Source organism: Ciona intestinalis, unplaced genomic scaffold, assembly GCF_000224145.3.
Source record: "Ciona intestinalis unplaced genomic scaffold, KH HT000542.1, whole genome shotgun sequence".
NCBI classification, from domain to species: Eukaryota; Metazoa; Chordata; class Ascidiacea; order Phlebobranchia; family Cionidae; genus Ciona; species Ciona intestinalis.
In genome coordinates, this window is record NW_004190863.1 from 23,444 (window position 1) to 39,143 (window position 15,700).

At 35.2% G+C, this 15,700-nt stretch overlaps 2 protein-coding genes across 3 annotated transcripts; both read right to left on the reverse strand.

Moving 5' to 3' along the window:
- Nucleotides 1-423: 423 nt before the first annotated feature.
- LOC100184310 (endoglucanase 13-like) lies at nucleotides 424-13,472 on the reverse strand. Of its 2 annotated transcripts, XM_026839640.1 has the most exons (16): nucleotides 13,462-13,472; nucleotides 8,593-8,777; nucleotides 8,129-8,257; nucleotides 7,515-7,621; nucleotides 6,906-7,053; nucleotides 6,201-6,417; nucleotides 5,359-5,592; nucleotides 4,990-5,114; nucleotides 4,309-4,450; nucleotides 3,745-3,929; nucleotides 3,278-3,449; nucleotides 2,512-2,632; nucleotides 1,598-1,848; nucleotides 1,280-1,421; nucleotides 1,105-1,209; nucleotides 424-715 (listed from the first exon to the last, which is right to left on the reverse strand). In XM_026839640.1, exons 2-16 carry the CDS (start codon nucleotides 8,671-8,673, stop codon nucleotides 439-441), a joined length of 2,436 nt encoding a protein of 811 aa, XP_026695441.1. In that variant the 5' UTR covers nucleotides 8,674-8,777; nucleotides 13,462-13,472; the 3' UTR covers nucleotides 424-438. The 2 variants fall into 2 exon arrangements, with proteins under 2 accessions (XP_026695441.1, XP_026695442.1); XM_026839641.1 differs by lacking the exon at nucleotides 13,462-13,472 and having other exon boundaries at nucleotides 8,593-8,781.
- On the reverse strand, nucleotides 9,132-15,688 carry LOC100186755 (vacuolar protein sorting-associated protein 33A). Its single transcript, XM_002120739.5, has 10 exons — nucleotides 15,480-15,688; nucleotides 14,785-15,066; nucleotides 14,279-14,500; nucleotides 13,623-13,797; nucleotides 13,048-13,232; nucleotides 12,362-12,488; nucleotides 11,788-11,993; nucleotides 11,076-11,210; nucleotides 10,411-10,573; nucleotides 9,132-9,717 (listed from the first exon to the last, which is right to left on the reverse strand). The coding sequence occupies exons 1-10, from the start codon at nucleotides 15,597-15,599 to the stop codon at nucleotides 9,521-9,523; spliced, it is 1,812 nt and encodes a 603-aa protein (XP_002120775.1). The 5' UTR covers nucleotides 15,600-15,688; the 3' UTR covers nucleotides 9,132-9,520.
- Nucleotides 15,689-15,700: the final 12 nt, after the last annotated feature.

Genomic DNA, 15,700 nt, shown 5'->3' on the forward strand with positions numbered 1-15,700 from the left:
GAGAATGTTATATTGTACAATGCTACAATATCTATTTTAATATATTATAGTAGGGTGGGGGAGGCGGGACACCTTTAGCACATAATAACAAATACCCTGATCGTCTTTTAAACAGTTAACAATAGTTTATGGGAGTTTTCTAATCCTTCGAATGTTCATTGTTTACTACCAAATGAGATGAGAAATGAGAATAAAAAGTGTCCCATCTACCCCACTCTACTTCGCATGGTACTTTGGGGTAAGATGGGATCCAATATCCAAACTCAATATGTAAATATTCCTTGTTTACTACCAACTTAAAAGAGTGTGTACCCCTCCATACTATTATATAAAATAACGACACTATGGCATGAAAAATGTTGGATTTTTAATGAAAATAGCATAGTCTACAAAAATCATGATAATATAAACCATGATTTTACAAATGCCGTTTTATCGTCAATTATCCTTTAAAAAAAATGTAATCGAATTCAAAGAAGCAAATTGATGATTAGTTCTATAATTTTGATTAAAAACACCTCTTATACCTGCTACAGCGCCTTGAAAACCAGCGTTGTAATCAATAGAAACACCGTTCGATCTATAGTCGGATCGATCGTTCGTGAACTGGTCTGTGCTATCAGGTCCACCAACCAAAGCTCCTTGTAAGAGCTGCGGGTTGCTTGAATTGCTGTGATAAGAAGTCCAACCGCACATGCCGGCCATGGAGCATGAACTAAACATGTTATTGTTGTTTTTAAATTTGTTTTTAAATATAATTAAAAAACTAAAAAGTAAAATGTTTTTTCAATTTTTACATTATTACCCGTTGTGTTTTTTTACAGTTTTTTCAGTATTGTTTTTATATTTTTTTTATATAGTATTGTGGTGTAAGACACGACACTTTTATAACACATAATATCCAAATATCCTAATCGTGTTTTAAATAAATAACAACGGTCTATGTGGGAGTCGTGAGTACACGTTTTGATTAATACTTGGAATGTACTTTGTTTACTAACAAATGGGACGATAAAAATAAATAAAAACATGTCCCATCTCCCCCCGCCTTACTGGGGTAAAATGGGATAATGTCTTTCTGTACAGTATATATCAAACCATTACCTCGCTCTATGATGGGGTTGTGTGGGATAATTACTTCCATGTCCAACCACAAAACTTCGTCCAGTTTTACCCAAAACATAATCGATTTGGTCTTCTGCAAATTTTCTGCAAATCAGAAAATTTTTTACGTTTTTTTATCAAAATAAAAACAGAACATGGCCATTTAATTCGTTACCTGTAAGTGCGTTTTAGGTTCTGATCCAAAGCAGGCAGTTTGGAGGCAACCAGGCACACGAAAGCTGCGTTGCAAGCATAGCGTGTTGTACCCCATTGGTTAATGTATAACAGTCCTTGCGGTGTGTGGATAGATTCTTCAGCTGTACGTGGAAAAAATATATTTATATTAACATTTTTGTGGCATGTAAATTTTTTTTTTCTGAATTCTTTTTTGATTTTTTTGTCTGGAATTTTTTTTGATTTTTTTTCTGAATATTTTTGAACAGATTTTTTTTTCATATTTTCATATTTTATTATGTTTTGAAATAAAACTCACGGTTTAAGCTGTATTCGCAAAACTGAGTAACTTTATCCAGGTAATCTTCAGCTCTAGATGTAGCGCCTGAGCGGTAAGCATGTTTAGTCAAAAGTAACTGAACTGGTGTTGTCTTTAAATCCCATGACACCTCGGTCTTAGCTTCGTTTAAGCCAAATTCGTCGTAAAATCGCCCGGCATCGGCCAGGAATCGTCGCTCGTTTGTTGCCTCATACAGCCATAACGCAGCCCATACCAATTCGTCGGTGTAGCTGCATTGTAAAAGCAAATTATTAAAAATAATATTTTTTTGAACTTTTGTTTATAAATATATATATAGTAGAATGGGGAAAGATGGGACACCTTTAGCACAGAATATTCTAATATCCTGACCAAGTTTTACACAATTAACAACGGTCTATGGGAGTCATGAGGATACGGTTTTAAAATTATTTAAATTTTGTTTGTTTACTACCAGATGGGACGAGAAAACAGAATAATAAGGTGTCCCATCTTCCCCCCCCTGCTATACTTTTTAAATTAGATATAGCGATGCGTTAAATTAATTGGCGCTTAATAATCTTCGCGGGACGATACGTCGTTGTAATAAGGGTTCTACACCTCATTTCCTCTTTATATGCGAGTTAAAAAGAATATATATCTTTGTGGGTGTTTGTTATTTTTCTCACCTTTTTAAATGTGGCCGACAGTTTGGGCAACCAATTAGTGACCACTGGTTTTGTGCAATTTGTATTTTGTTTAAAGCCTACTATGTGTGTTTTGTTCAAGGATAGATCACAACGGTAGCAGCATCAAGCATCGAACCCGTAACCTATGATTAGGAAACGAGTGTTCCAACAACCGTTAAACGGCGCCTTAAATTACCCACGTATTTTTAAGCAATATAGAGAATACAGAACTGTTATTCCACTCACGCATTCGATGGATAATGATCGGCAGCTGGTCTTATAGAAAGCGAATAAGTTCCTCGGGATGTTTTGGCGAAGTCGTAAAGTTGTCGAGCATGCTGAAGCAACGTCTGTACATATGGATCGTCTAAGAACAAAACAAATATTGTATTGGAAATCCAGGATTGCAGAACCGTAAGGGCGTGTTTTTGAAATATAGACTGGTATGCAGACATCCCTTTTTTTGGTAGAACGGTAGGCGTATTTTTGAAGTACAAACCATATACTGTACGTAGCTATCTCCCTGACAAACGGTAACAATTTCTGCGAAATGTAATAGGGTGGAGGAAGATGAAACACCGTTTTTTTTCTATTTTCTTGTCTTATTTAATAGTAAACAGAGAACATTCAAAGAATTATAAAACCACATCTTTATGACTCCCATAAATCGTTGTTAATGGTTTAAAACAAGATCAACAGATTTGGTGCCCCATTTTATCCCCTCTTATCATTAGTACTTTACTATTTAATAACAATATAATAACTTTATTTGCCTCTTCGATTACGGTTGCGAAGATTTAAAAACATTTTAAACAAAAAGATAGGGAATGGCGAGAAAACAACAGTTGTTAAAACATGCTTACGGTTAAAAACATATTTACATTTAATTGGAAGAAAAATAAGCGTGATCTCTAGAATTGGTTGGTTATAAGTAAAATTACTATATTAGTCTGTATTTAGTTAGACACTGGCAAACGGTAAAAATCACATTAAAATATGAGTGCTAACTTACTACTGGAATTTCCGCTGACCATAAACACTTTAGCGGTAGCAGCCATGGCAGCGGCCGTTTCAGCCAGCAGATCTGAACCTGGTTTTCTGTCAGTCACGTTGTAGCAAGGTCGATCTACTGTCATGTCTTGTGGTCGCAACCAAAACGAATTTTCCAAATCCGACAGTCCAACCTAATAGAGTATAGTGCGGTACTTAATACCTATTTTCATTTCTTTGAAAACGATTGCGCAGATCATGTAACTGTGGGGTAAGACGGGATGCCTTTAGCACATAACATCCAAATATCTTGTTCGTGTTTTAAACGATTAAGTCTATGGGAGTCATGAGATTGTTTTTTATTTGTTTTAATGTTCTTTGTTCACTACAAAATGGGACGAGGAAATGAAATGAAATGGTGTCCCATCCTTCCCCACCCTACTATATAAGAACATAAATAGCGAAAAATTTGTTTTCCTATTATCTTACCTGTCCAACAAACTTATTACTCGAAACATGAGCTTTGATGAAATAATCCGTTCCCCATTTTAATGCTTCCCTCAAATAACGAGTTTCTCCGGATTCATCATAAGCATCAGGGAACTCCAAGTAACCCCACGCAAGCATTGTCATTGCTGATGCAGTTGGAAAACCATATTTCACGTAATCTCCAGCTAAAAATAAGTAGAGAAGGTTGGTTTACGTTGTTTCATATTTTTAAACAAAGAGTATTTACATATTTGTTAAAACACGCTTTGAAAATTTACAATGATGTAGTTGGCTGGGGAAAGATGGGACCACTTCAGCACATAATATCCAAATATCCTGATCCTATTTTAAACAATTAACAACGGTCTATGAAAGTCGTGAGAATATGGTTTTATAATTCTTTAAATTTTCTTTGTTTACAACCAAATGGGACGAGAAAATAGAATGAAACAGTGTCCCATCTTCTGCCACCCTACCATATAAGCTGTGCATTATATAAATTTGATTTAAATCAAACTTATACAAACAAAATACAGCTTATGTAAAAGAAACCTATGTACTTACACACATAGTAGCCCCCAGATAAATCAACCCCACAATCAAAGCCGTCTGTCATGTGAGCAGGGAACCTCCATCTTATTCTACTATTAGAACCAATATCACCAGATCGTTGAGCTTCAAAGAACAAAAGTGAATTGTGGATCACCTGAATACAAGCATGAATGAATGAATGAATGAATGAATGAATGGGAAAAGATGGGACACCCTTTAATTCTCATTCATTGAATGAATGAATGAATGAATGAATGAATGAATAAATGAATGAATGAATGAATGAATGAATGAACGAATGGGAAAAGATGGGACACCTTTTAATTCTCATTCGAATGAATGAATGAATGAATGAATGAATAAATGAATGAATGAATGAATGAATGAACGAATGGGAAAAGATGGGACACCTTTTAATTCTCATTCATTGAATGAATGAATGAATGAACACATGATTGGATGAATGTTATTTACTTCACATTTGAAGGATAATGGCAGTCGTTATAACACGGGGTTTTCGTTTCATACACCTCGTGCCCGCTTATATGATATACCATGTGTTTTTTAGAGGCAGGCGAGCTAAATATAGTATCCCTTCGAACCAAAATGGAATACAAAAAATAATTCGGGCATTTTTTATACCTTCTACCGTCTCCCCCTGTTATAACCCTTACAAGGTGAGTGACTACTAACCAAGTTATAATCGTAGTTGTTTCGTGGTGTGAATGGTGGTCGTGGTAAAGCTGCACTAGGTGATTGTGGTGTTGGTGCTATATTTGGCACCGTTGTTGTTGTTGTTGATGCTGTACTTGTTAATCCTGAAGTAAAGGTTATAATAACAAATGTAGTAGTGTGGGGTATGATAAGACAACTTTAGCACATAATGTACAAATATCCTGATCGTGTTTTAAAAAATTAACAACGGTCTCTGTGAGTCGTGAGGATTTTTTTAAACGTTCTTTGTTTACTGCCAAATGGGACAGGAATACACAAAGAAAAAGTGTTTCATCTTACCCCACCCTACTATATATAAATATTTTACAAGTTCTTAATTACTCGAACCTGCGAGACATCCCAATGTCCTTACGTTACGGATGAAAACAAATCTGCGCTCTGTCCTCATGCCGTTATACGGGTCCACGCACCAGCAGAAGCCCTTTGACTGCCAGCATTGGGCTGCATTAAACCGGTCCGGGTTGGAAGCAGAACATTGTGGGAGATAGCAATCCTGCGGAATTATTATCTGGTGAATGCATCGACTCCTACGGATTCTGACGCTGTCCAGGCAAGATATTTCTGGAGAAATATGGTACATTAAAGGTATAGTGTAGAATTTATCAATTTTATTTTAATGAGAAACTAACAGGGTCATTTAGCGAGTCGCTGGGCCACAGTCGTATATTTCGGTATATTTCTTTGTTTACTACAAAATTTGGACAAAAAAAGAGAATGAAATCTGTCTCAGCGTAGCAATCCCTACTATAGTACTGTGGGGGAAGATGGGACACATTTAGCACATTATATCCAAACATCCTGATCGTGTTTTAAACAAATGACAATGGTCTGTTGGAGTCGTGAGGATACGGTTTTATAATTCTTTAAACGCTCCCTGTTTACTACCAAATGTGACGAGAAAATAGAATGAAAATGTGTCTCATGTACCCCCACCTTACTATATATTTAGTTCAAGAGCAAAAAAACAGTTGTTAAAACACGCTATGGATCATAATATTTATATGAATGTAACTTACTTAGACCTCGCGTGGCTGAAAACGACAGTCTTCAAACACGAGTGTTCTGTTTCATACACCTCGTGCCAGCTAACGAGTTACCAAGTATGTTACTTTGTGGGTGATTATTTTTTTGGAGGGGGGGATATTTTTTAATTTTTTTTATGTACTAACCAACTCTGTAGGGTGTAGTTGTTGTTGGTGCTGTCGTCGTGGTAGTCGTTGTTGTTGTCTGTGTTGTAGTTGTTAAGGGAGGTGACAATGTTCGTACCCACCAGAACATTCCACTATTTTCACCTCGAGTTGGTCGTGGCGATGTGGTGCTTGGTGCTGGTGTTGTAATTGTAAGTACTGGTAGCAGTTCAAGGTACGATGGGAGATTTGGTCTGTACTGAATATAACATGATATAATTTTTTTTTTTGAATAAATAACAAAGATCAGATTAAGAAAGATTAAACATGGACGCTGTATTTTACTTATACCTGTATCAGATTATACTAAAAAGTATATTCTGCCTGTATGATTGGCAATGTGGACGAACCAATATTAACCACTACACTGGGGCGATTACTACATATAGTACTGCGGGGGAAGATGGGTCGCCTTTAGCACATAATATCAAAATATACTGATCGTGTTTTAAACATTTAACAATGGTCTAAAGGAGTTGTTGGATTCTGTTTTATAAATCTTTAAATGTTTTTTTTGTTTACTACCAAATAGAGGGAGAAAATGGAATGAAAAGTCATCCAGCAGTCTTCATCAATCCGACTATACAACACAAATCATTTAAGGTCGTGTGAGCTTTAATCTATAATCGAACCCCAGCATTACAGTTTAGGTAAATTCTTTCTAATTTATCTTAATATTGAACTTACGTCCGCAAGGTCGTGTACAACCATCGGATGTTCTTCGTTTATAGTTTGGCTTGGTATGTAGACCTTGTGTCGGAAAACGATGGCTGGTCTGGGACCATGGTGTTCGGTGTAATCTACTCCACGTTCTTTCGGAAACTCAGCCATGTATCTAAGAGTATATGAATGAAAGAATGGATGGTTAAATTACTTTATCCTTGCGTGGCCGAAAACAACAGTTGTTATAATACGCGGGTGATCTGTTTCATACATTTTGTGGCAGCTTACGAGTTACCACGAATGTAATTTCGTGTGTGATTTTTTTTTGGGGAGGATTTTTATGTATGGCTGACAATTTAAACATGCCAATAGTGACCACTGGGTTGGAGCAATTGCCGTTAAGTACCTTACCCAAGACATGCGCCGCTACTTCTGGGCTTAATTGCCAAATATACATCTTAATGGCCAAACAAACATCCAAGAAAATTTTTAAAAATAAGTGGACACAGTTGTGTGGACAGAACATCCATGTTATAACGACCGTCGTTTCCCGCCACGCGAGGATAAAGCAAGTTACATTCATTTACCAGTAAACATGTTCATCACATACTAAAATATGTGCAAATTACTAACCGTTGGTCCATGACCATTCCTGGGTATTGATGACCATTCCATCTGGTTTCCTTCATATAATGGATCTTCATATCAAAACTTTGTTTGAAAGCTGTGCCTTGCCAAGCCTGCAAGGTAAGATGAAACTTATTAACATCATTTTAATTTATCTTTTTAAAAACGATGAAGAAGACCAATTATTGAAATGACGAAGAGAATACGATCAACAGCAAAACGAGTTGTTAAAAAATAAAGTGAAAAGGGGACATTTAAAAAGCGTGGTTGTTGAATACATTTGTTTATAGCAGAACAGATGCGTGGCCCACACTATATAATATTAATAACTTAATTTGTCTCTTCGATTACGGTAGCGAAGACTTAAAAATATTTTAAACGAAAAGGCAAGGTGTAGCGAAAAAAAAACAGTTTTTAAAACACGCTTACAGTTAAAAACATATTTACATTAATTGAATAAAAATAAGCGTGGTAAAATAAAAATAAACACCTAGTAGACAAACAGGCCATTTATGTTCAATTATTATCAAGTTAAACTTCTAATAGAAACAAAAGTGTGCGTAAAGATACTGTACATTTATTCGTGATCATTCTAGGATAAACTATACACACATACTCGCCTCAAAATAAGGTATAGGTACAGGAAAGACAAGGGCAATCCACCATTTCGGCATTTCCTCGGTTAGACGGATTTTAAAATGTCCGATGTAACCGGCATGTGTATTGTTTTCCCAACCGTTGCCCTCTATCTGTATAAAGATATTCAAGACATCATTATATCGTTAACACAATTTTTTCAGATAATTATTGGGCATAAATGGATGCTATAGCCTAGCTCTCATTTAAATAAAAAAGCAAACGGAATGTTGGCCTAAAATGCTACTTCTTTATTTGTTGTTTGCATTAAAAACAGTTTAAAAAGCGTGTTGTACTAACCGGGCGCCAGTTTTTAAAAGTGTGTTGCTATACTTTTTTGTAAATTTGTATGGTTTTATACATAAAACAAATTAAGAAGTAGCAAAAAACGACAGTTTAAAACATAAAGAAACGATTAAAGAAATAGTTCAACAACTTCAATACTCACATAAAATACGGGATCCGTAATAGCATTGCACTTTCCAATAAGTGCTATAACAGTTAACGATAGCCATAATAGTCCAAACATTTTGCAATCAAAACATAAAGCTTCGCAGGTTCTACGCTAACAGAAAATTACATGCGTTAAACCAAAGATTCACAAACAACTGTTTTAAAAAAAGTTTGCAGTTTCTCAAAACATAAAGCTTCGCAGGTTCTACGCTAACAGAAAATTACATGCGTTAAACCAGAGATTCATTAACAACGGTTTTAAAAAAGAAAGTTTCGCAGTTTTTACGCTTACAGGAATTACACGCGTTGAACCCATAAACAACTGTTTTATGTATCACCGTTTATACAGTGCCGTTATCTCAAACCTACACTGAATTTAAACCAAACGGCATGCTGTGAGAAGACCACTCGCCAAATAAATGTTGCGACGCAACTAATTTTGCTTCAGGCAATACCAACGTCGGACAATACCGAATTATATACGAAATAAACGGACATGTATCTAGATCTAGTTGATAAATAACGAAACTTTGGCCCGATTTACGTAATATATTTAATCAGCTACGCGATGTAGTCGTAATGTATAGTAGGGTGGGGAAGGACCGGACACCTTTAGCACATAATATCCAAATATCCTGATCGTGTTTTAAACAACTAACAACGGTCCGTGGGAGTCGTGAGAATACGGTTTTTTTAATTCTTTGAATGTTCTTTGTTTATGATAAGGTATTTGCTAATGATAATGTTATTAAAAGTTTTTGTTTTCATTAAAAAAATCACTAAATCGTATGAACTTCAATTAAACACATACTGTATTTTAAAATCTAGCAATTGAATTACTTATGCAAAGATTGGATAATTGGTAAGATGGTAAGATATAATGACATATGATATTGCACAAAAGTAAGTGGCAGTACTGGTTTCTAGTCCGGCTCAACCATTGATTGGATCAACGTGTTTCCATTCACAAAGTTCGTTGTTGCGGTGAGGTATTCGTGACCGTCGTTTTTCGCCGAGAGAAACCGCAGCGCTGATACTTCAGCATATGTCACGCCACCAACGAAAAACACAAGTGTGACTGTGTTTGGAGAACTGCCTTCGCTGTTAATGCTTCCTTGCCCTAAGTTTTTTATTATTGAGTAAAAAAAAATCCAGATTAATTTCAGTAGGGTGGGAGAAGATGGGACACCTTTCTTTTCATTTTCTCGTCCCATTTAGTAGTAAACAAAGAACATTCAAAGAATTATAAAACTGTATCCTCACGATTCCCATAAACCGTTGTTAATTGTTTAAAACACGATCAGAATATTTGGATATTATGTACTAAAGGTGTTTCATCTCCTCCCCACCCCACTATATAAATATGCTAAGCTGCGGTGATAAAATTCCCCATATTAATTAATTATATGCATTCCGAGCAGTAGCACAATGGTTAATACGACGCCTGTAGCCTAGAGGCGACAAGTTTGAGGTTGACACTGCTATTATTGTTGGTGTATGAGAAAAATATAATAACCAACAAAGTAAAATGTTGTAACTCTTGTTATAATGACTGTCTTTGTCTCGCCACTCATAGATAAAAATACAAAAATTAGCTTAAACAGAATAAAAAGATGTCTTATCTTCCCCCACCCTACTATATATTTGTTTACCCTACCTATCATATACAAAACCTTTTTTAAACAAAAAATATAAATTAAATTGAATAGAATAAACAGGTGTCCCATCCTCCCCCAACCCACTATAAAAATTGTACCCTACTATATGTAGAACTTTTTTAAATTTACAAATAAAAAAACAAAAACAAGCTTACATTTCTTTTTAGGTTTAAACTGTTGAAGTCCGGAGACGGTGGGACCAGGAATTATCCGGAGGACTTCATCAATGCTCCTCCATCCTGGATGGGAGAGGATCTCAGCGAGTCTGATGCTCAACGGAGCGTACCCGCTGTGTACGTAAGCGATGTCTTGAGGTTCCTATGCAAGAAAATTTTTGCACAAAATGAATATATTTTTCCAATGTATGGCTGTCATACTATGCAAGAAAATTCATTGAAGAGGCATTTTTCATTTCTTTGTAATGAATGGCTGCCATACAGTTATAGTTAATTGTTTTTCCCAAAAACACATTTGACCATAATGGTAATAGAGACGTCGCGTTAACCACTGTGCTACTGCTCGAAATGCATCTAATTAATTAATATGGAAAATTTTATCACTACAGCTTAGCATATCTATATAGTGGGGTGGGAGGAGATGGGACACCTTTAGCAGATAATATTTAAATATCCGTTCGTATTTTAAACAATTGACTACGGTTTATGGAAGTCGTGAGGATACAGTTTTATAATTCTTTGAATTTTCTGTGTTTACCCCCGAATAAGACAAGAAAATAGAACAAAAAGGTGTCCCATCTTACCCCACCCAACTTTTTTACTAAACGTTTAATAAAATATTAGAGTTATGCAATCAGAGTCACCTTCTCATTAATATCATCCACCACAAGTCTCAATGATTTACGAACAGTGTTGTAATTCCATGAAGTACCAGTACCACACATCAATCCGCATTTTTCCAACTTGTTTAAAGTGATCAGGTGTTTATAACCATACGTCTGTGTTAAAAAGAAATATTTAGTAATATGATGATAGATTTAGGTTTAGGGTGTAACAGTCATTCATATCAATAGGCGTGTTTAAACAACTGTTGTTTTACTGTACTACCTGTCTTTTTGCTTTTGTAAAATTTTAAACAACAGTCGTAATAAACTGTTCTGTTGCAATATGCAACTTGCATACACCTTGTGCCTGCTCATGAGTTACCATGTATGCAACTTTCTGGTAATTATTATTTTGGATTTTTTTATTTTTTTTGTAATACTGGACTGGTAATTTAGACAACGCATAAGGAACCACTGGGTTGGAGCAATTGTCGTTAATTGTCTCGCCCAAGGACACATACGCCCACTCGGCCCACACCGGTAGTCTGTGCTGTAAATAGCTTGAAAATTCTGTTTAAATTTTCTCAATAAAACTACTTTACCACCACACTTAAAAAAATATAATAAAATATATATATATAAGCAAATGGTACACAAAACAAGGTTTTGTAGTTGTTTTGTATTGGTAAAACTTATTCCATTAAAATAAATGTTTAAAAAAACGTTTAAAAAAATTAAAATGTTTTATTACCTGCACAATTTCACGTTTGTAATATTCCAACACCTTTGGTTTCAACCCATTATTAGTTTGGCACTGAAGACAAATAAGTCGAAGAACTTGTACAATAGGTTGTTTACGAAAGAGGCAATCCTCAATATATGGATTCACTTTATCTGTTCCAATACCATTTAAAAACTCTTGTTGAGTGCTGAGAGATTCCATAAAGTCATCTTCGTCTATAATAAATAATATAGAAGGAATCACTTTATTGCAAGAATGGTGTACCTGATGCGCATAGCCAACGTGGCGCAGTCAGAAAAAATATTAGAGGGGTTTCAAAATTGTTTTTATTTTATTTATTACAAATATACATTTTTTTATTTAAAAAAAAAAGCGAGGTTGCTGGCAATGCTGGATGCACCAAAAGATGATTTTAAATATACCTGGTAGCAAAAGTAACAGAATAATAGTTTTTTATCCAAAAGGTTTCATTGGCATTTATTTAACGACTTAAAATGCCTAGGAAATTAACAAAAGTTACAACATTGTACATATAAAACACTAAAAAGCCAATATTATATTATCTATTTATAAAAACAACAACCTGTGAATTCCTTTATAAGTTCAGCTATGTTGGTATGAACAGCTAACGAGGCTTTTGCTTGTTGCATTTGTGGAAGATGAGAAACAAACTGTTTCATTTCTCCAACTGTCTTGGCTGTGTGTCGCTCCTAGAATTACGGGAATTTTACTTTATTAAAATTTTGTACAATGATTGTAAATAATAACACATAATGTGTCTTTGGGCGAGACACTTAACGACAATTGCTCCAACTCAGAGGTCACTAATGTGTTGTCTAAATTGTTGGCTATTTAGTAAGAAAAAAAATTAAAGTACAATAGTTTTCAATAATTTTTACACATAATACGTCCTTGGGCAAGACACTTAACGGCAATTGCTCCAACCCAGTGGTCACTAACATGTTGTCTAAATTGTCAGCCATACAATAAGAAAAAAAAGATCAAATGTACAATGGTTTCAAATTATTCTAACACATAATACGTTCTTGGGCAGGATATTTAACGACAATTTCTTCAACCCAGTGGTCACTAATGTGTTGTCTAATATGTCAGCCATACAATAAGAAAAAAACATTAGATTTAAAATAAGTTAAACCAACAACAATCACATATTAAAATGTAATGCAACAACTCTGGCCTAAACCTTAGGTCGCATGGCCTGTGACAACGAATGGAATAAAATGCAACAAATATTACTTAATATATTACCTCATACTTTTCTGAAATACTTTTTGCTTGTTTTTTCAGAGTTGGTCCAACAGCATTGAAGTTGCAGTTACGAAGGATGGTGAAAAGATCATCTTTGGATGTTAAAACTATCTTCTTCTTCTCTGTCATTAAGTCTTCTGACTTTGAGGTGGTTTGAAACTTTTCAGGCGGAAATGAAGCGCTTGCTGAAAAAATAATAAACTTGGTTCAAAAACGCTTTTTGGGCATAAAATATAATTTTTTAACGGCTCATCTTGTATTAAAAATGTGACATTCCCTGATGAGGTCTTCCCAAAGGAAATACATTACGTTTTTCCACCAGATGACCCTTTGAAAGATTTTTATATATTATGCCTGGTAGCAGAAGTAACAGATTAAAAGTATTTAACAGGGTACACCGGTTAAAACAATCACCTACAGTGTAGTCTTTCTAATCATATACCATATTACAGTGTAATGACTCATATATTTTTGCTACACCCCCCCCCAAAAAAAATTTGCCACTTCTTTCAAAAAAAAAATTTTTTTTAAAACATTACCGCCTATGACCTTATGCATATGTTTACCACACGTACTGTTGCTTATCCCATAAGCTTCATCAATTAACCCTTCATATGTTAGCTGCGTTACGAGAGGAGTTATCAAGTCAGCAGTTCTATCAATGATCAGGAGACGATCAATCTGAGGATGTTCATCGCCTACCACATCCCCCTGCTCGCTCCACATTTTCTGAAGAAGGCTACAGATTGCCTGGAAATAGTTTAAGTCAGTCAGAGGTTTGCAACCTGCGGCCGCAAAAAAAGTTGTGCAGCCCGCGAAGGCAGTTGCATATTTTAAAAAGTTTTTCGGTGTGACAATTAATTTATATAGCAGTTTTCTTCAGAAATTGATGTGTGCGAAGTTCATATTTCTGCAAGCAGATACCCCCTTTTAATGCCATAAGATCAAAGCAAAAAAGAAACTATTACTGGTCCATGCAAGCCTATGTTAAATAAAGGTACGTTCCGCAGGTTTACCCAGTACTTTAAACTTGGCCCTCCTGTAATAAAGTTGCACACCCCTGGTTTAAGTGATTAAATTTCGGTTTTAAATCTGATTTTCAGAAATGAGTTCATAAACTTTTTAAGACATTTTCAAATCACACCATTTATGTCCCAATAAAAATTACCCAAGTGACGATAAACACAATTACATAGGCTGTATAGTTATATTAAAACCCCTATTAACTTACTTTACATGACTTTCCTTTCCCATAAATCATTGGAATTTGTCCGTACTGCTTCTGTATACGAGTGATTGCTTTTGCAGCCAAATAAAGAGAAGTTCCATCTTCACTGATGTTGTTGTCATAGAAATTTAGATGGTTCTCCATGGATAAAACATCAGAGTCGAGCGCAATTAGATCAAGATGATAATCTTCAATATTTGTAAGCGCTCCATACACTCCAAGATCCTATTATGTATACACTAATATAAAAAACATGACAGTTCTATAGTATAAATATAGCGTAGCCTCCTTTGTTTATGCTGGTCTTGGTTCAAATTCAATTATCCTCAATTTAAAAATATTTATAATAACAGAAAAAGTAATCTTGCTTCTGGTAAATAGTGAATTACAAAGACGCATATTTTCAAAGTTAATTTTCAATACAAACACCAGAGCCAGAAAAAAATTAAACAGCAGGTGCCACACTATGAAATCCTAAGCATCATTATAAACAACTTATATACTCGAACCTCTAGCTTCTGTACGCATAAAAAACTCTTCCATGGAACAAAAAAAATATGGAATTCTTTTCTCCCAAAACCATCTCCTTCTTCTTCCTTTCTTATATTTGATGCGATTACGTCCATTAAAGAAATCACCGGCCTCGTTACAAAGATGATGTGCTGAACTGATGATTTTGGAAGCCGGGGTGTTCGTAACGGGAACATTCTATCCACTTCTCGTTCTTTTAACAAGGAATATTCAGCCACCAAACCAAATTGCTCCGTCAATTCTTGGTCCCATACTAAAGCCTTGGAAGCAAATATACACAATTAGGATATTTAAACATATACCACTCTTAAAAAGGTTTTAACCGGCACTTGTGAAGAATCCTCCGGTACATAGCAGAATAGGCTGGTGGAAAGTGTTTAAGGTTTGTGGTTAGGGGTTGATGGTTAGGGGGTTGGTGGTTATGAGGGTTAGTTTTTAGGGGTTAGTGAATAGTGGTTATAGAGGTTAGTGCTTCACCAGCACCTTTTAACCATATTTACGGTTATTACAGCACTCAGCAGTAGAACACAAATAAAATAAAAACAATAAAGAAAAAGCTTCTTATATAAAACAGTTAAGCAGTCCTTGATCTAAGTACTACAGTTCATGCACACATCATGCATATTAAACCACCCCTAATATTAATTAGCAAGTTTTTTTAAAATTAAATTACCTTACTACCATGGCATTTGTCCAAAAGATGCACAAGTTCTCGTCTTGCTTCGTCTCTAATTAATCCAAAGTTAACACAACTCCCGCTCAAATGTGGTGCACTGTTATTTCCCACAGACATATTTTTTTACAACCAGACAAAAACCACTGGTTCTTTACCGTTTGTTTAATTCAGAATCGGTAGAATATCGAAGTTACACAACAAACAGCGAAATAGAAATG